The sequence below is a fragment of the Sphaeramia orbicularis genome, chromosome 9, assembly GCF_902148855.1.
Source record: "Sphaeramia orbicularis chromosome 9, fSphaOr1.1, whole genome shotgun sequence".
NCBI lineage: Eukaryota > Metazoa > Chordata > Actinopteri > Kurtiformes > Apogonidae > Sphaeramia > Sphaeramia orbicularis.
The window spans coordinates 52,969,877-52,989,904 of NC_043965.1; the positions used below are offsets into that span (position 1 = coordinate 52,969,877).

The following is a 20,028-nucleotide window of genomic DNA, read 5'->3' on the forward strand; positions in this document are numbered from 1 at the left end:
CTAACAACACACAAGGCTACATTATCTCAATATTAACTCTACTGTTAGTTTTGCAAAATAACGTCATCTAAAGGCATAAACATGACAGCGACATCATTGTTTATATGCATAGATATCTATAAAGGCCTGCTGTGTAACTTTAAAATTATATGGCAACTCACCTCCGGCGTTAAAGATGTTGATGACAGCAAGGGAGGGACGACGACTACCTTAGCCTGAAAGATAAAACTTTTTTTAAAATCCCAACAATTAAAAAAAATAACCTCCTCCCGCCCATAAACAGCTTCGGATTTAGAACAGAACTCAGTGTGGCTGGCGTAGTGGCCCTGTGTGTGTTTATTCCTTCAGAAAGCTTATTCCTCCAGCAACAACATACTAACCGGCTCTCAGAGCTAGCAACTGTCTGTCCTCAGCCTTAGCTCAAATTCATTTTACCACATGAACCTGTCATGGCAGAAAGTTTCAGTGCTCACACACCACACACTCATTCAAACTTCAGTGCATATGCCACCAAAAGTTTTAAAGAAAGCGCATGCGCAAATCATACTCAGTCTAGTAAAAATGCGTTAATCAAAATGAAACATTTCAGTTTTGTGCCCTGCTTTCAGTTTACATTATATTAAAGGTGCTGTATGTAGGATTGTGGCCAAAACTGGTACTGCAATCACATTCAAAATACTGTAGGCTTTGGGGGTGTGGCGGTTGCTGTTGGGGTGGTGGCCCGCGGTGGGGTTCCTGGTGGCTGGTGTTGCCGCTCTGGGCTCCAGTTGGCACTGGGGCTGCGCTCAGGTGCCGCACCTTGGGGGGACTCGCGGCGGTGCTGCTCGCTGCCAGGGGGTGGGGTGAGGTGGTGGCGCTCCAGATATGCGTGTCTGGTGCACGCAGGTGTGAGTGTAGGTGGGTGTGGGTTGCTGTGGATGGATGTGGGTACATGTGTGGGTGTATGTGTATATGTAGGTGTGTGTGTGTGGGCATGCATGTGGGAAGGTGGGTGTATCGGCATGGATGGAGGTGTTTGTGCATGTGGGTGTGTGTGAATGGCTGAAGATGTGGGATAGGTGGTGTGTGTGTCTGGGTGTCAGTGGGTGTGTGTATATGCTTGTGTGGGTGAGTGGGGGGCTGGAGGGCGTATGGGGTTTGGGGGCTGAGCTTGGTGGGACGGGGGGCAGGGATGGGGGGGAGGGCCTCCGGGCCCCCGGGTGCTTGGCTGTGGCATCGGGGTGCACACTGGCCCGCAGCGGGTGGCTGTCTGGGCCAGCCTGGCCGCCCAGTGTGCTGGGTGGACCCCTGCCCGGGGGAACGGGTGGCTCCTGGGCTCATGGGGCTTGTGGACTGGCACCTCGCTTGCCCCTGGGTGGGCAATCCTTGCCACCACACCATAAATTTCATACAAAAAAATCATCACCAGACTTATTATACATAAGTATAATATATAATAGTCCTGCCCACTCAAATGAAAGTTTACAGATTCAGGAGATAGGGAAAAGGTAAATGAGCCTAAAGTTTCACTTTTACTTTGGCGAAGTACAAGTGACACAGATCACTACCGCCCCCCGCCCCCCCCCCCCCTCCCGACTGAACCACGGACGCCGGACTACTGAACCCCCCACCCCCCTTTCGGGTTACACACCACTACATGAAGAGCCACTTCCACAGAAAACACTGTACTACAAGGAGCTACCATGGCAAGCGACAAGTCCTACACCGGTACCTGGTGTCTTCTCTTGGGGCCGGGCTGCAGTCTCTTCTCCCGGCCCCGAGAGAAGACACCGCTGGTCCTGGAAGGGGTGAAGAGACTGCGTCCCCGGCTCTCAGTGGTTCTTACCGGGTGGTCAGACTAGCTGGCATCGGTCTTCAAATTCTTCTCTGCTCTCCATGTTTCAAAATCATCTGGCAAGAGGGTAGATTTTGGTGTTTGACTTAAAGTTAAGATGGCACTAATTTGACAACGCCACCTGGAGGGATGGCTCCAGGACCAAACCAATTGAAAACGAGGCCGCGCTTGGTATGGACATAAAGCGAGACGTGAGACCAGATTAAACAAAGTTACAAAATTAAAGTTTATTTTCCTTTTCACAATTTGTTAAAACACTAAGGCCTGTAGGTAAAATCAATAGCAAACATTAATCAACAGTAAAACAGGAGATCATTTCCGAAATGGCGAGAGGAACAGAAAAGTAATTCATGCTTCAATTCAAACTTAAATCCTGGCAGGAGTGGTAACAATAATGTCATTTAGCCCATAGGTTCACTGCTTTAATGCCACTGGATCTTCCAGGTTTGCAGTGGTTCCACCAAGCTCCAACTGTATGTATCCCAAAAGGAGGTTTTCGAAGGTTTGGACCTAGAAATAGTTAGGCTAACAAACCCATATTTTATACAATAATGCCCATTTACAATGCTAAATTCAAACAAATGCATTCTACAGTGCAGCATTAAGTATTATCCCTAATGTTTTCAATCACCTCACCCTTTTGGTGTGATCAAAGTTTCACCACTGGGAACTAATTCACAACCCTGCATGATTCAAATTATTCTTATCATTAACTTGTCAAAGATACGACCAAATAATTCACTAGTTAGAGTGGAAGACCATTGATTGCTACAATCGGACCAACCTTTAAATGGTTCTACATACCCTTAACATCCTCAATTTCAGCTTGGTCCAGTGCTGATGCAGATAGGTGTTGGGCTTTAACATGGTCCCAACGAACCTGATTGGAGGTTTTCATCATTTGAGTTTTCTGGCACAATGAAGGGCAAGACTATTTTTCAAACAGACTATGAGCAGCCTTCCTTGTTCTCATCATCCAAAGTGAAATCTGTCAATCAGAAAATCCTGCAGATTGGAGGTTTGGCTCTTTGTCCATGTGCATAATCATAATGATCACAATATATGATCAAGAACATCATATGATCATAAGATCTAACCAAGTGGCAAAGTTTGAAAGGATGAATTTGGTGAGGAACAAACTCAAACTGATATCAACATAATAGCAGTTGATGGAATCGCCAGAAATTTGCATTTTCTTTTGCAAATTTTCTGAAAATTTGGTTCAGATTTACGTTGCATTTGGATGGAAACATGCCTCTGGAATGAAAGAAACAATCTACTCCAGGCAATACATTTTTGAGCTTTTGATGTAAAATGAACAACTTTTCCTCTTTATTCACACTGAAAAGACATCTAGTTCCGAATTGGTGAAATTGGATTTCTATGTTTTCTTCTTTTTGTGGGCTCAGTGAAGCAAACAGTCCAGGAGCAGTTTCCCCTTTTTTAAAAATTGAAATAAATTACAACTTGAAAAAGGAAATGAGATGAAAGTCATGCAACTATCCTATGTGTCCTGCAGACATGTCAGAATTGTTTTTTTATTTTCAGTTGTGTATCTGAGCGAGTCCCCAGCTCATTAAATGGGGTTGAGTGGTCAATTGTCAGCAGCAAAACATTCATTAAGGTCAAGGTGTGTTTTTCAGTCCACAGTGGAAATCCATCATTGGCCTCAAAAAGTCCAAGCCCATATTAGGTCCCAGATTGAATCACTGTGCTTGTGAGTCTCTGCTTCAACACGGATGACCAGCGTTCATTCCTGCAGTCGGTAAACAAACCAACAATAGGAATAGCACCAGGTAATAAACAACACAATCAAAGACATGAAATACATAAAGGTGGGTTGTTTTGCCTCAGCTGTATGATGAAAAACCAGTAAGTAACTATTAAATTGTAGCCATCAGTACAGTGTGTTCAGATGCTCATTAGTGGGTCTATAGTTGTGTTGACCCTTTCTAGGTGCTCACATGCAGCTACAGATTTGGTGCATGTGATGATCAACGATAAACTAATTTGCAAGGACAACAATGTAAAGGAACAGCAGAAAAGAAGATAATGGAAAACGATAGTGATGATCTGATGTTTCAGTCTGATTGGCTGTTTAACTCATTTGATGTGACTAAAATAAGATAAGATAAATCTTTATTGTCGTTGCACAGTCATATTAAGTGTATGGTACAGTAAAATTGGAGTACCAACCCACACGGTGCAAAAGAGAAGGCAGGCAACAATAATAATTAAAAAAAAAAAAACAACACAGGCACAATGAAACTAGAATATATAGCAAAAATATATACAGGATAGAAACTGTGTGCAAAACATGCAAATGTACAAAGACAATAAATACAGTGTGTAAAATGTATCTTTTGCCAAACAGCTAGCCATGCCCAAACAATACTATGTGATGTACTACCACCACTACCTTAACTTGTCTGACACAGGGCCAGAATTTTTTGAAGATATTTCTTATTATACTTTATTAGCCTGAAGTATGAAAGCTGCAGTGCTCGAAAGGTTTTTAGTGTCACTGGGCAATTAGCATTTACTTTTCCTATTGTAATTCAATGCATCTTAGGACATTTTCACACAGCGTACTTGAGTCTGTATCCAAGTACGCTGGACCCCAAAGTCCACTTAATTTTATCCATGTGAATGCAACCGTTTTGTACTCGAGTACCGTCCCCGAGTCCAGTTGAGAAGGTAGTCCTGGGTCCAGACTGCCCATACTCCAGCACAGTACGTTGCCATGTGAATGCAATCCGTGCCTGCGTCCAGAAGTGACCTAATCACCACTCTGACAACGGAAGTGGGTTCAGCACCATGAGACCATAGATGGCGCTCCTGTTTCCTGAAAAAGCCTCGGATCCACACGGCACAGGCTCGCCTTATCAACCGAACCACTGGGTGAGATAACAGGGACAATGAAGGTCGCTCTGCTTCTCTTTGCTTCAAACAGGCTAATAGATAGGTAAGGGTTTGTCTTCTTCTGACTTCTGTAGGATAGCAACAGAATTCCTTCCACACCACCACCTACTGTTTGGGCCCTGTATCACCCATTCCTACTCAAGCATGGGCCATGGTACGCACGTGTAAACGCATCATCTGCGGGAAAGATGTGAACGTATCCAAGTACGGTACAGACTCGAGTATGCTGTGTGAAAACACCCTTAGAGGACACGAGACTTGTACATCTACTCCTCCCACAGACTGAGTCTGTCCAGCCACATGTGTTTTCAGACAGGCAGGTGGGTTAAATGTGTGACTGACAGCTGTAGTTACCAATCACTGATCATATTCAATCAGATGTGACCTGGATGTCATTTTACTGCTGGTTTCACTTTGAACTGTGCATCTCAGCTTTATTAATTCACAGCCTGACAACAAAAGGCTCATGCTTTAATATTTGTGTTTCGCCTTATTTAGCCTTTAGCTTTAGTTGTAGACACCAGTCATGGTGGGTAATCACTTTATCCTCCTTCTCACCCTGATGCATCCATCACTCTGGAACAGGGTCAGTCTGGACTCATCAGACCACATGACCTTTATCCATTGAAACACAACCCAATCTTTTTGATTCTATCAAACTGATGGATGCTTAAGAAATTAGAAACTACTACATCAGTTAAAGGGTAAAAGAACTTGTTGCAGCTGAAACAAGGTCATCACTACTGACTTATTTTTATTCAGGCAGGAAGACAAAATTTATTTCGTTCTGAGATATAATCTAGGAACTAAAACTGCCAGATAAAAGCGGTGAAGTAAAAGGTACAACATTGTATTTTCCTCTGAAATTTGGTTTAAAAATTGTGTCATGGTTAACATTTTACTAGTGTTTTACCACATGATGGCATGAATGCATTTAACTATTTTATTTCTAGTTTTTATTTCTATTATAGTGTAATACTGAGACTAATCTAGACATAAATAAAAAGGAACTTGGACCAAAGCTGTTTTGAAGGTTCTGTAAATACCTTTTTGTAGAGAATTCATGGATAGATGCTTGTAACAGACAAGTATTAGATAGATTTATGTCCTTTTGCTGTAACATAGTCTGGATTTAAGACAATGTGACCTTTGGTCTCAGCTCTAAATGTCAGGTTTTATTCAACTCTCATTCCACAAAGGTCTAATGTTAACATTAGCATGCTATTAACCCGCAGCTATTTTGTTTAGTTTCACTTTAAATTTTAACCCAAAAGCTCAGCTGGGGCTCATAGCAATGCCATCAGAAGTGAAAGTTCTTCTCATAAAGTCAGGAACATTTTACCATGCTTTAAAATTAAGATATCAAGTGCTGAACTGACAGAGATAGTCAGAGTAACACATTACCACAGTTATATCCTAATCACAGTACATAGGCTCACCTAACTTTGGAGCGCAGGGTTATATTTAGCATTGAAAATTTTATTTCATATGGCCAACAGTACAAAGCACAGAGAGCTGGTTAACTGCCAGATAGGACTGAAAAAGCATCATTCTTCACACTTCAGAGGCAGGAACTTGATACATGACCAAAGATGGAAGATGGAATTAGAGATTGTAATTTTAAACCATTTCAATTGTAGGTTTAACCATTTTCGAGTAATTTGTAAAATATTAAAATGAATTTTAAATTAAAATTAAAAAATGTATTAAAATTAAAATGTCATTCACGAGTGCTGGAGAACAGTTGTTGGTACCCAGGGAGTGAATGGAATTTACAAGCCATGTGTCAACTCTTATGATTACAGGGCATGTACTTTTTGCTCCACAGACTTTTACTGAAGAATGTTCACACTAATAATAGTTTCCCTGCAGCGCGTATGCTTGAATCTTCAGTAAGAACCATAAATTCAGCCTGATGCATCTGCATTCCTTGGATCATAATCTGAAATGTTGAGTTTTGGCCAAGGGGCAGAGACCTCTTCTCCAAAGTGAAGTCGGTGTGGAAATATCTTTGAATGTAAGACGTCTGAGCCACTGGCTGTTGGATCCAAAAATGTGGTCACTTTCTTGCTGCATTAGACTTTTTAAGCATTTTTAAAAAAAAATTAAATGTTTTATCTTTAACGGAAATATAGACTGTAGTGGTGCTCTAAAAGACACTAACAGAACCATCAAATGACATTGATGATGTTCAGGTTTACCATGTTACTTCAGTATGTCCCTAAGCCTACAGTTAACATTGGCTCACACTCCCCAAGAGCCATCCTCTTGAACAAATATAGTCACCTCTAGCTCCAAAAAGCCAACATAGCAGTAGCCAAGATGCAAACATTTCTCAAGTGTAGTCCAAAAACCAGCAGATGTCACACTGGCTCTGCCTGTCTCTTAAACGGTTTACAGTTTGGGGCACTATTGTCTTGGTAGGTTACAGCACCCTTGACCACGGCTCATCTTTGAGTCTAGGAAAAGGTTTGTGCTGTTCTTGAGTCTTACAGAGAAACCTTATAGGGATGTGTGGAGAAAAACCAAAGCACAAAGTCCTTTCCCTACAATGACTAAAAGACCCAAGCTAAAAACTGAAAGAAACTTAGAGATATGATTGTATTACAGTTTTTTGTGCTCCATTTGTTTCAGGGATTTGTCAAGACACAATCAGTTCCAGTGTCAGTGCAGTTTCCTCTGCTACAATGGCCTGTTGACTTCATCATTTCTACATTCAAGAGCCCCTTTACCTCAGTGATTGGGTCTCAACGGGCATAAACAGTGTATCCCTGCTCCTGTGCCTGTGACTCACAGAGGTTGTGCCACCTATCCTATCTACTCACACTGCAGCAGTCTCAAGCTGTGTAAAGCTTGTCTGATTTGATCTCACTCTGTTATGTAGGGCTGTTAAACCCAGTGGCCAGTAACAGCACATACAAAACCTCATCTAAAACACTTCCCCCAAAACACAAGCAGAGAAACAGTTGTGAGTGCTGAAAATTGGTACGATTTTATTTGCTCTGGGCTATGAGAAACAACCACAAAGACACTGTGCAAAGAAAGCAAAGCAAAGATTAAGTCACACTTAGAGTCAGCAAGCACAAAACACAAACCAAAATGATATATCTGCATGTGGACAGTACATACACTGGAGACCGCCAGAGAGTTCATGCTACAAAGAACAGAAACCGATGACATGTGGGCTCAACACAAATACAGGAACACAAACACCTCAATCCAAATGCAAACAAATCAATACATACCATTCAAATGGACAGGTCAATCCAATTGGAAATCAATAATACTGTTATTTGTATGTCATGGATCTACTCATCCTTAGTCTAATCTACAGAAATCCAGCTCAGTGTTGTTCTTCACAATCAGTTTGCTGCAGCAGGACTGCTTTAAAAGCTACATTTACTGCTACGAGAAATGCTGTTTTTTTCCTTTTTTTTTTTTTTTTTTTTTTTTTTTTACATCAGACCAGGTGTTTCCCATGAATATGCTCTAGTTCAGGTGATGTGCTCAATTCTTCACAAAAGCAAGGAACATGGAGCTTTGGCTCAGGGGCCATTTTACTTTATGCCATAAGAGAATAATGATGTGTTTGACATAACTTGAACCAAACATGTTAAAACAGAACAAGCGATGGGCAGTATACATTGATTTCATCTGATTGATGGAGCTTTTGCTTTACACAATGTGAAGAATGCCTAAATCTTACAATTAAAATTAGTTCTTCACCTGGACACATAAATCTAAATTCACTTGTTTTTGTCATGCGTGGTCTTCACATCATTTCATTTCATTTCATTGCATTGCTTTCATCTTGTTTTATCTTACTGTATTTTTCATGTTGTTTCCTTCTTGTTATATCATTTACTTAACTTTCTTCTTTGTTGTTTTGTGTCATTTTTATCTTGTTTTCTCATTAAATCATTTTCTACTTATTGCATATAATGAACATAAACCAGTCAACCAAAAAAACAGCCTTTAAACTAGAAAGAAATTAACGAATGTTTTAAAATTCACTATGATAATTATCAACATCAACTGACATCTCAACATTTTTCCCATATCACCCAACCCTAGTTTAATGCCCCAATGACAGCACCAAATTTCTTGCTTTTGTGATAAAATCTGTTTCACATTTCACCTGGACTGCTCCCTTAAATACATTATAATAATAATCAGAATAAAATGAAAGTTCAACGTCCATTGTTTTAAGCATAAAAGGATACATGAAATACATGGGACTTGGCTAAATCATGTGTCATATCTATAAGGTATGGTTACATTGTAATAATAAAAGCAGGTTAGAAACCATTACATGTTTATGGCTGTCTCAAATCAATCTCAGAGTTGATTGTACTGGATCAGAAATATAAAACTAATTGGCATTAGCAATTGGTAATTGGCACTGCAAGAACTGATTTAATCAAATACTGCAGACAAGTAGTTTAGATTGCCATTTTCATCATCAGTTGCAAATTCTTGGAACACTTCGATTGATATATATATATATATATATATATATATATATATATATATATATATATATATATATAAGTGTGTGTGTGTGTTTAATGTTTTTAAAAGGCATTTTTAAAATTTTGGATATTAATATTTCATTTCTAAAAGTGCAAGCGAGCAGTTACAAATTATGCAAAAGCAGGTATAGCAGGACCTTTTTAACTCATACAGAGGTGAAATTGTCCTTAAAGCACAAAGTTAAAAAAATATCTTACAAAAATGTCTTAAAAAGAGGAATATATGAAGATTGGTATTGCTGTAGCTTATACAGTTATTACATTTTCAAGCTAGTGTGGGGAGGGGAGGGATGATGACAGATACACTAGAGACAAAAAGGACAAATGGGGGAATAAAAATGATCAATATGAATGTGAACAACAGTAATAGAAGATAACATCCTGTGTTGTGCTCTGAACAGCAATCCTGGTGTCCTCACTCAGTCATCGTCGCTCTTGCTCTTGTCTGACTGATCCTGCAACAAGAAGAAAACAGATAAAGACAGAGGGAAATGGAAAGACTGCAGGGATCGGCCACATGAGGTGACATGGGTCAGCACAAGGGGAATAATCAGAAAAGGCTCTTCAGAGACATGAAGATCGACGTCTGTCCTCACATCTCATGCAAACCATTTCCAGTTGAGACAGGGACATGCTTTTAAAGACCATTCTCTCTCTCTCTAAGAACTAAAACATTCAGCTTTTAATCTGCAGCTAAAGCAGCAAGTAGAAGAAAAGTTGAAATGAAATGACAGACTGCACAAAGGCAGAGTATGTCAGTGGCCTGACTGACTGCCAGCTCAGGAAATGATTCACCACGTTACACTTTAGAGTATCCCAGCTGTAGCTTTAGCCATGCTCTGCTAAAGCTCTGACTGGGAATGTGCTTTTTAGTAGCAATGCATGTATGATTTAAGCTGTTGAGTGTCTCATGATGTCAACTCCAAACACACAAATAATGCACCTACAACAAAGTGTAATGTAAATTATAAGGATGACTTCAGGTTCAAATTAACGGAAAAGGCAGCATTTTACCAGAATGTTGTGGTGTTGAAGTCTAACGTTATTACCCACTTTAGTGTCATGAAGCAGTACAAAATATGATAGGACAGGGTGAGCTAAAGAATACAAAAGGAAAATCGGGGATCATTTCACTGCGAATGAACCAAGGAAGATGTGGCAGGGGATCCAACACATAACCAACTATAAAGGCAACAACAAAGTGATGGCTAGGCCAGATGTCTTGCTGGCAGAGGAATTCAACCATTTACTTGCCCGTTTGGAGGCAGACACAGCACTAACCAGCACACCATTTCCACCAGCCTCCAGCTCCGACACCCTGACACTTCATGAACAGGAAGTGAGACAGGTGCTATGGACGGTAAACCCCAGGAAATCTGCTGGCCCTGATGGAGTACATGGGAAGGTACTTGCAGCGCGCGTGGACCAGCAGACCGGGGTTTTCACACTAATTTTCAATCTTTCCTTGTAACAAGCCACCATCCCTCCCGTCTGAAAACAGCGACCATCATCCCCATCCCAAAAAAGACAGCCATACACAGCCGAAATGATGACAGACATGTGGCACTCACAGCTGTAGTCATGAAGTGTTTTGAGAGGCTGGTCACCCACACCAATTCACCTACAGGAAAAACCGCTCCACTGAAGATGCCATCAGCATGGCTCTCCATACTGTGCTGAGTCACCTGACACATGAGGGGAGCTACGCAAGGATACGCAAATCCATAGACTTCAAGCTCAGCCTTCATTTCAGAATTATACAAAAAGGCAAACAAAAAATGGGTTAACAACTTAAAGCAGTTCTGCAGCAATGGAGGTTGATCAAGCCTCAAAAGTTGGTGCTACCAATTCCTACAGGTGTCCCAACGTTTCTTAATTACTTCCAACCCCCTGTGTCTGCATAAAAGTAGTGTCAGAACACACTGTGGTACCATACCATTGTGAGCATTATTTGAACAGGCTGCAATACAGCCCATAAATTGTATCCCCCATGGCCAGTAGGGCTTTGACCAAACAAAAACCTGCTCAAATACATGTCCAAATATTTTTCCAATGATAGGTTTAGTCATCTCAGGTTGATTTCTTGAACTTGTGCTCAAATCCTAATCAAATCAGGTATCTGGTTGGTCATCACCTCCCCACGTCTACAACACTGGTTCTGAACTGCACCACACTTTTCAATAACGGGGGGTTGCAGTGACAAAATGATGTCACTAAAAGAGCACCAGCCAACCTCAAACAGCTGAAAACTATATATAAACAGCAGCTATTCAGTTTGTTCTGACTGCTTTAGCACAGGTGAAGGGAAACCTTTCTAACTACTATACAAAATGATCAGGGTCAGCTCAGACAATAGTAATCTACTGGTCAAAAGACAAATTACATTGGTCAATAGTGATATAGTAGGGGTGTAACGGTACAGAAAAAATTTGGTTCGGTATGTTTTTGGTATAGGGGTCTTTGGTTCGATACAGTTTTGATACATGTCCAGTACAGTGAAGGCGACTAGTGAAGGAGTGGGGTGGGGGAGTGGGTGTTGCGCTCCTAAACTGCAGAAAACCAAAAGTGAAATGTCTGAACCGGCTTCTGTGCCTCTGTTAAACTTTCTGTTATCGTGTTTACCTCTCCTTATCGGAGCCCCAGTTTCAGAATGTTTTGGGTTTTTTCGCAGCTGAGAATTCAGCAGCGGCAAATGTATATAAGGGAAACCCTGCACATGGGTTCTGCTTGTGGCCACCCTGCTTCCCAAGTCTGCATTCTTCACATAGGCTAGATGTATTCGTTCGGTACACCTCCGTATTGTATCAAAGGTCCCGAACCGAAATGGTTTGGTACAAACGAACGCACCATTACACCCCTATGATTTAGTGATAGTATCCGGTTGATATCGGTCCCTAAAAATTACATCTGAAATTCCATAATTTCTACACTTTTTACTGACTCTCCCAATGCAATGTTGGAAGAGTAGGGCTGACATTGCAACAACATGCTGACACATGAAACAAACTACTGTATTCCAGTGCTAATCAACATGAACTTAATTGATTTATCCCCTAAAAAAATCTGTGAAGTTTCTTCTGTTTTGCTTTGGTATGTTATTTCATCATTTGCATCTTTTACATCCTTTACATCTTATGTGTTTTTACATTATTTTAATCTTTTTGCATCTGAGCAGTAGAGACATGGGCTGATTGGTCCCGGGTTTCAGGTCTATGATCAGTCATTACAGCTGTCAATCAGCTGCTTTTATAACATCAACTAACTTGTTAAAAACTGATCAGACACATAACAATTTGAACACAAGTCTACCAAATGGAGAAAGCATTTAATGGATGTCGTTTTCAGTTTGACTGAAGCCTTATAGGGTAAGAAAATAACAGAAGTTTATGTCAGAGTTCTTCTATAACTTCAATACTAGGCCAGACCATAAAAAAAAACAAAAAAACTATTTCACCCTGAGCTCAAACAATCCAGTTTGTCTCCAGCTGAAATGAAATGATGTGACCTTTGTCATTCTATCAAAACATGATGGTATTACTTGTATGATGGATGTGGATATCTACAGTGAGTGACAAGGAGCATCATTCATTCAGTGTGTCCCTGCTCTGTCACAGGACAGCAAATAAATCTGTCCATGCACAATTCAACTCTCTATTTTCCTCTGAGACTTTTCTTTTTTTGAATTTATTCATGGTTAGCTTACTGAGTAGGGCTGGGTAAAAAAATCGATTTAATTGATCTTAGATCAATCTCATTTTAATTTTGCGTAATCGATTAATAGTGGATGAGATCGATTTTTCAGAGCAGGACCGGGAGTATGCAGAACCGTGGGCGGCTCCGTCTTGCGAACACCTGGGGAAGATCTCGCTCGTGAAAAAGACGCGGAAAAGACGTGGTGGGGAAACCCCCTCTGCTGGAGGTCCTCCGGCCTCAAACTCGAACCCGCAGGGTGAAGGAACTGGCCGCCCAGCGAGTCGCGAAAGCCGGTCATTCTTGGAATAATAATTTGGATCCATACTATCACCTATGACAAAGTATGGAGTTAGAGGAATAGTAAAGTGACAATGTGCGACCGCTACGCTACGCTACACCCCTCCCCGCACCCCGACCAACATGGAGCGTGTGCACCCCCACCCCCCACCCCCCAGTGAGTAGAAGCCTCCAGTCATAAAACAGAATAAAGATGACGAAGTCCGTTCTTAGCCACTGTGAAAGCATGGCAATGTTTCTGTCCCATTCATTATTTAAGAGCACATTCAGAAATTTACTGCTGAAATGTCATATTTATTTCCTTTCTAATATCAATATTGATCCCAGTGTTGATGTGTTGCATGACTGCAGATGTCAAACAATCAGGTTACAACTCAAAATTGTACTTTGGTATTACTAAATTAATCTGAATCAATCAATTAGTACTGAATTGAATCGATATTGAATCAAATCGAAATTAATCAATTCAGAACCTTATGAATCGAAATCGAATCGATGATGGAAATTGGCCATGATACCCAGCCCTATTACTGAGGGCATAGATTAAGGGCATGGCACTCAAGAAGCTGCCTGCAGGGAAAGGTGAGGTCTATAGACGTGGATATGATACATATTTTAGCAGACTTACTTAAATTTGTTTTAATTCGATATCGAAGTATCTCCTTGAACTCTAAGAAAGTGGTGTAACAAAATGACTAAGAAGAAAATAAAAAATGTAAATTAAATTATGAAACAAGTGAAAAAGTAAGCAGAACTTACTAATACCCCTGCCTGGTCACACAACTCTTTGCCCCTCCTCCTGCTACCCTGCCTACCAGGCCCGGACTGGCTAATCGGGCGGACTGGGACAATTCCCGGTGGGCCGGAGTTCACTTTAATTAAAAAAAAAAAAAAAAAAAAAAAAAAAAAAAAAAAAAAAAATATATATATATATATATATATATATATATATATATATATATATATATATATATATTTTTTTTTTTTATTTTTTTTTATGTTTTTTTAATTAAAGTGAACTCCGGCCCACCGGGAATTGTCCCAGTCCGCCCGATTAGCCAGTCCGGGCCTGGTAGGCAGGGTAGCAGGAGGAGGGGCAAAGAGTTAAAGCTAAAGAGTAAGTAAAGCTACAGGACCTCCCTTTAATCACCACTTCTCATAGCCATCAAATTGAGCTTGTATCTGACTACAGATATCTTGGTATTTTAATAGATGATTCTCTGTCCATCACTCACATTAAGCTACTCTTAAAGAGACTGAAACTAAAATTTACTTTCTATTTCAAGTTTAAAAATCTTGCCTTTCTTTTAAGGCTAAAAATGGACTTTGCTGCCATTTTCATGTCAGCGCTGGATTATGGGGACATTATTTACTGGTCTACATCTGTTGGAATTACTTCAACAATAACAGTCACCGATCCCAGGATCTGTAATCTCTACGTTTTCAGTCAGAACAGAACTGGGAAAGACAGCACTTAAATGTTCTGGTTACAGTGTCTGGAACAACCTACAGAAAAGACGATTTCCTTGTGGCCTGAGGGTGTTGTGTCCATGCTCCAGGACTGTCTTGAGACCACAGACTGGCAGGTATTCAGGGACACTGAAACATGTGGGACCAGGGTGGACTTAGAGGAGTACACATCATCTGTCCTGCACTACATAAGGAAATGCATGGAGGATGTGACCACCTCTAAGACCATCACCATCCAACCCAAACAGAAACCTTGGCTAAATGCAGAGGTGTGCTCCTTGCTGAAAACTCGGGATGCAGCATTTAAAGACTGCAACACAGCAGCACTCAGAGCAGCTAGAAGGAACTTGTTGATGAGCCTAAAGAGAGTGAAATCCAGACATGCTCTTCAGATCTGGGGGAATTTTAACTGAAATTACCCACAGAGCATGTGGAAGGGTATCAGGTGCATCATCGACATCCTGAACGCCTCCTATGCCCTCTTTGAGGTGTCCAACACCATCACTCCCTCCCTGCTCAGCCCCTCCCCTGATAAGCCCCCAGTCATCAGCGTCACAACAGCAGAGGTAACAAGAACACTGCAGAGGGTCAACCCCTGGAAGGACCCTGATGTGATTCCAGGCAGAGTTCTGAAGGACTGGGAACACAAGCTGTCTGAGGTCCTGATGGACATATTCAACACCTCACTGTCCCTGGCCAAAGTCCCATCATGCCTCAAGTCACCCACAATCATCCCAGTGCCAAAGACTTCTTCAGCATCATCCCTCAATGACTACCGCCCCGTTGCACTCACTCCTGTCACCATGAAGTGCTTTGAGAAACCAGTGATGAGGCACCTGAGGCAGATGATTGACATGGCTGAAGACTCTCCCCAGTACACATATAGGTGGAACTGGTCCACAGCTGACACCATCTCTGCTATGACCCACCAGACCTTTTGTCACCTGGAGAATAAGAACTCCTATGTGAGGCTGCTGTTTCTGGACTTCTGTTCTGCATTTAACATTATCATCCCACAGAAACTGGTGTCCAAGCTACACTATATTGCCAAAAGTATTTGCTCACCTGCCTTGACTCGCATAAGAATTTAAGTGACATCCCATTCCTAGTCTATGGGGTTCAATATGACGTGGGTCCACCCTTTGCAGCTGTAACAGCTTCAACTCTTCTGGGAAGGCTGTCCACAAGGTTTAGGAGTGTGTTCATGGGAATTTTGGACCATTCTTCCAGAAGTGCATTTGTGAGGTCACACACTGATGTTGGACAAAAGGCGTGGCTCTCAGTCTGCGTTCTAATTCATCCCAAAGGTGTTCTATCGGGTTGAGGTCAGGACTCTGTGAAGGCCAGTCAAGTTCATCCACACCAGACTCTGTCATCCATGTCTTTATGACCTTGCTTTGTGCACTGGTGCACAGTCATGTTGGAAGAGGAAGCGGCCAGCTCCAAACTGTTCCCACAAAGTCGGGAGCATGGAATTGTCCAAAATGTCTCGGTATGATGAAGCATTCACAGTTCCTTTCACTGGAACTAAGGGGCGCAGCCCAGCTCCTGAAAAAAACCCCCACACCATAATCCCCCCTCCACCAAACTTTACACTTGGCACAATGCGGTCCGACAAGTATTGTTCTCCTGGCGACTGCCAAACCCAGACCCGTCCATCAGATTGCCAGATGGAGAAGCGCGATTCGTCACTCCAGAGAAGGTGCCTCCACTGCTCTAGAGTCCAGTGGTGGCGTGCTTTACACCACTGCATCCGGCGCTTTGCATTGCACTTGGTGATGTATGGCTTGGATGCAGCTGTTTGGCCACGGAAACCCATTCCATGAAGCTCTCTGCGCACTGTTCTTGAGCTAATCTGAAGGCCACATGAAGTTTGGAGGTCTGTAGCAATTGACTCTGCAGAAAGTCAGCGACCTCTTCGCACTATGCGCCTCAGCATCTGCTGACCCCGCTCCGTCAGTTTACGTGGCCTACCACTTCGTGGCTGAGTTGCTGTCGTTCCCAAACACTTCCACTTTCTTATAACACAGCTGACAGTTGACTGTGGAATATTCAGGAGCGAGGAAATTTCACAACTGGATTTGTTGCACAGGTGGCGTCCTATCACAATTCCACGCTGGAATTCACTGAGCTCCTGAGAGCGACCCATTCTTGCACAAATGTTTGTAAAAGCAGTCTGCATGCTTAGGTGCTTGATTTTATACACCTGTGGTCATGGAAGAGATTGGAACACCTGATTCTGATTATTTGGATGGGTGAGCAAATACTTTTGGCAATATAGCGTACCTGACCAACACCCGCACCTGGTGCACTAACACCACAGCTGTGGTAAAGACCCTAACCCTAACCCTAACCCACCAGTGCCTCTATTTCCTGAGGAGGCTGAGGGCTGGACTGGATGGTGATCTCCTCAAGATCTTCTATTGCTGTGTGGTGGAGAGCATGGTGACCTCCTGCCTCAGTGTGTAGTACGGTGGCTGCACTGTGGCAGAGGGAGGCACTACAGAGGGTGGTAAAGTGTGCTCAGAGGACCATCGGGTGCAGCTTATCATCCATCGGGGACATTTACCCACCAGATGTAAGGAGAGAGCCACCTGCATCCTCCATGACCCCACCCACCAACTGTCCACCCCCCTGCCCTCAGGCAGGAGGTTGCGCTGCATCTGAGCAAAAAGATCCAGACTGAAAAACAGCTGCTACCTGGATGCAGTCAGACTGCTGAACTGCTCCACCCCCATATACTGCCCCATAGACTGTCCATCACGTACCTTATAGATTATGATGTGTGCTAAAGTCACAACTGTAACTTTATTTCACAGTTGCTGCTGCTCATGTTACTGCTACATGCACCAGCACTTTAACTCTACTGTTGCTGCATATGGTGTAAATCTGTACATATAAGAAATTATTTTTATTATATTTTGCATATGTTATTTTAGTTTTTATTCTTCCCTATTTACCGCTTATATATTTTATTTTATATTTTATCCTTTTATCTTTCTCATCCTAACTTCTGCTGTTTTGGTCAGGACACTCCTACAAAAGATATTTTTAATCTCAGTAAGTCATTTTTCCTGGTTAAATAATGGTTAAATAAATAAATAAGTCCAATTCTATGTACATTTTTTTCTATGTGTACTAATTTACTGTGCCAGTTTAAATAATTCCTAATCTACACACAAAGCAACAACAACACAACAAAATTCCACATGATCAATTCTGATAATGACCAATAATCTATATAACAATGTAAGTCATTAAATGATTTGAGCATTCTAACTTGTCACTAGTACTGAATCAGTACTCTAAATAAATGACAAGGCCAGAGTTTCAAATGTAATGTCATACTTCACTTTTGACAGTTATGCTCAAGTTTTTTATTTCTGTGAGTCCAAGTCTTAATGAAATTCAGTTTCTCAATACCAGTTATTCATGGAGATTGTATGGAAGCAAGCAGAGTCTAACTGTGATGTGGGCATCTGTTTAACCAGCAGGCCCAGGTGTGAAACATGATTATTAGATGGTTGGAAAGGAACCTGGGGGACTCACAAACACTGACAAATAGCAGGAATATGCTATGGCTGTGAGCTTTCATTAGCTGAAAATGTTAAATATAGGAGCAACTTTCAATATTTCTACTTGAAAACATTCAAGATCAACCTATAATTATCACAAGTGTGAAGAAGCTGGTAAAGACATTAGTGTATTTCATTCAACAGATTTTTGAAATGTTCTGCTACTCCACCAAATTATGTGTTAATACTGTTAGTGGGCTAATTTACTAATTGCAGTTACTAGAGATAGTCTTTTGCTATGAATGAAAACATTGCTGTTGATATGGGTTACATTTTGATCAAAGACTTAGGAGATAATTTTTTGTTTCCCTGTAGTGACTGTCCAGTGGACATCTCTCATGGTTCCAAAGACTTACATAGGCTTTGGAACCAGGGTGCATAAATACTTAAAACATGGTGCAATAGATAATTATACGACATGAATATATATATATATATATATATATATATATATATATATATATATATATATAAAACATTTTGAAAACTTGACCCCTGCTTTAAAACAAGCTTTTGAAAGAGTTCTGAATTTTCTACCTTGCCAACTTTAATTTGTCACATTAAGGATTTTGGCCCATGTGTCTATTCAAAGAAGAGTCTGGTTTCGACCAGCTCTACACTACCAGTCAAAAGTTTTAGAACACCCCAATTTTTCCAGTTTTGTATTGAAATTCAAGCAGTTCAAGTCCAATGAACAGCTTGAAATGGTACAAAGGTAAGCTGCCAGAGGTAAAAAAAAAAAAAAAAAAAAAAATGTAAGGTTAAACAAGACTGGAAAATAATGTACATTTCAGAATTATACAAAAAGGCCTTTTTCAGCAAACAAGAAATGGGTTAAGAACTTAAAGCAGTTCTGCAACAATGGAGGTTGATCAAGCCTCGAAAGTTGGTGCTACCAATTCCTGCAGGTGTCCCAACGTTTCTGAATTACTTCCAACCCCCTCTGTATGCGTAAAAGTAGTGCTGGAACACACTTCTGTGCCATACCGTTGTGAGCATTATTTGAACAGTATTGTACTACAGAAAGTAGTGTGTTACTATAAAAATGGCGAGGAAAAGGCAATTAACGATAGAAGAGAGACAGACCATCATAACACTTAAAAATGTAGGTCTTTCCTACAGAGAAACTGCCAAGAAAGTCAAGGTGTCAGTAAGTCCAGTTTCCTTCACCATCAAAAGGCACTCAGAAACTGGGGGAAATGCTGACAGGAAGAGGTCTGGCAGACCCAAAGACACAACAGAACCACAAGACAAGTTTCTGAGAGTCAACAGCTTGCGTGATAGGCGACTCACAGGACAACAGCTTCAAGCACAGCTCAATAGTGGTTGTGATAAGCAAGTCCCAGTTTCAACTGTGATGAGAAGACTTCGAGTTGCAGGTTTGATGGGTTGAGTTGCAGCAAGAAAGCCATTGCTGAGACTTCATAATAAGAAAAAGAGGCTTGCCTGGGCAATGAAACACCGTCAGTGAACTACTGAAGACTGGAAGACGGTGTTATGGACTGATGAATCCAAATTTGAAATCTTCGGTTCATCCCGCAGGACTTATGTAAGCCGTCGAGTAGGTGAAAGGATGGTTCCTCAGTGTGTGACATCAACTGTCAAACACGGAGGGGGAAGTGTGATGGTCTGGGGCTGTTGTGCTGGATCCAGGGTCGGTGACAAGTGAAGAGTGAAAGGCACCCCTGAACCAAAACGGCTACCA

At 41.4% G+C, this 20,028-nt stretch overlaps 1 protein-coding gene and 1 long non-coding RNA gene across 3 annotated transcripts in view; both read right to left on the reverse strand.

Annotated features, from left to right (window-relative positions):
- Positions 1–7,725: 7,725 nt before the first annotated feature.
- LOC115426432 (uncharacterized) lies at positions 7,726–9,281 on the reverse strand. Its single transcript, XR_003936338.1, has 2 exons — positions 8,216–9,281; positions 7,726–8,184 (listed from the first exon to the last, which is right to left on the reverse strand). It is a non-coding gene; the product is annotated as an uncharacterized LOC115426432 (long non-coding RNA).
- A 37-nt stretch (positions 9,282–9,318) lies between these two features.
- The window catches only part of smarca2 (SWI/SNF related BAF chromatin remodeling complex subunit ATPase 2), a 109,364-nt gene continuing 98,654 nt past the window's right edge, over positions 9,319–20,028 (reverse strand). Inside the window, exon 33 of one of the 2 annotated variants that reach the window (XM_030144541.1) lies at positions 9,319–9,743. In XM_030144541.1, coding sequence (XP_030000401.1) covers positions 9,708–9,743 — 36 coding nt within the window. In that variant the 3' untranslated portion in view covers positions 9,319–9,707. Of the gene's footprint in view, positions 9,744–18,828; positions 18,916–20,028 lie in introns of those variants that run through there. The other variant, XM_030144540.1, reaches the window with a different exon arrangement.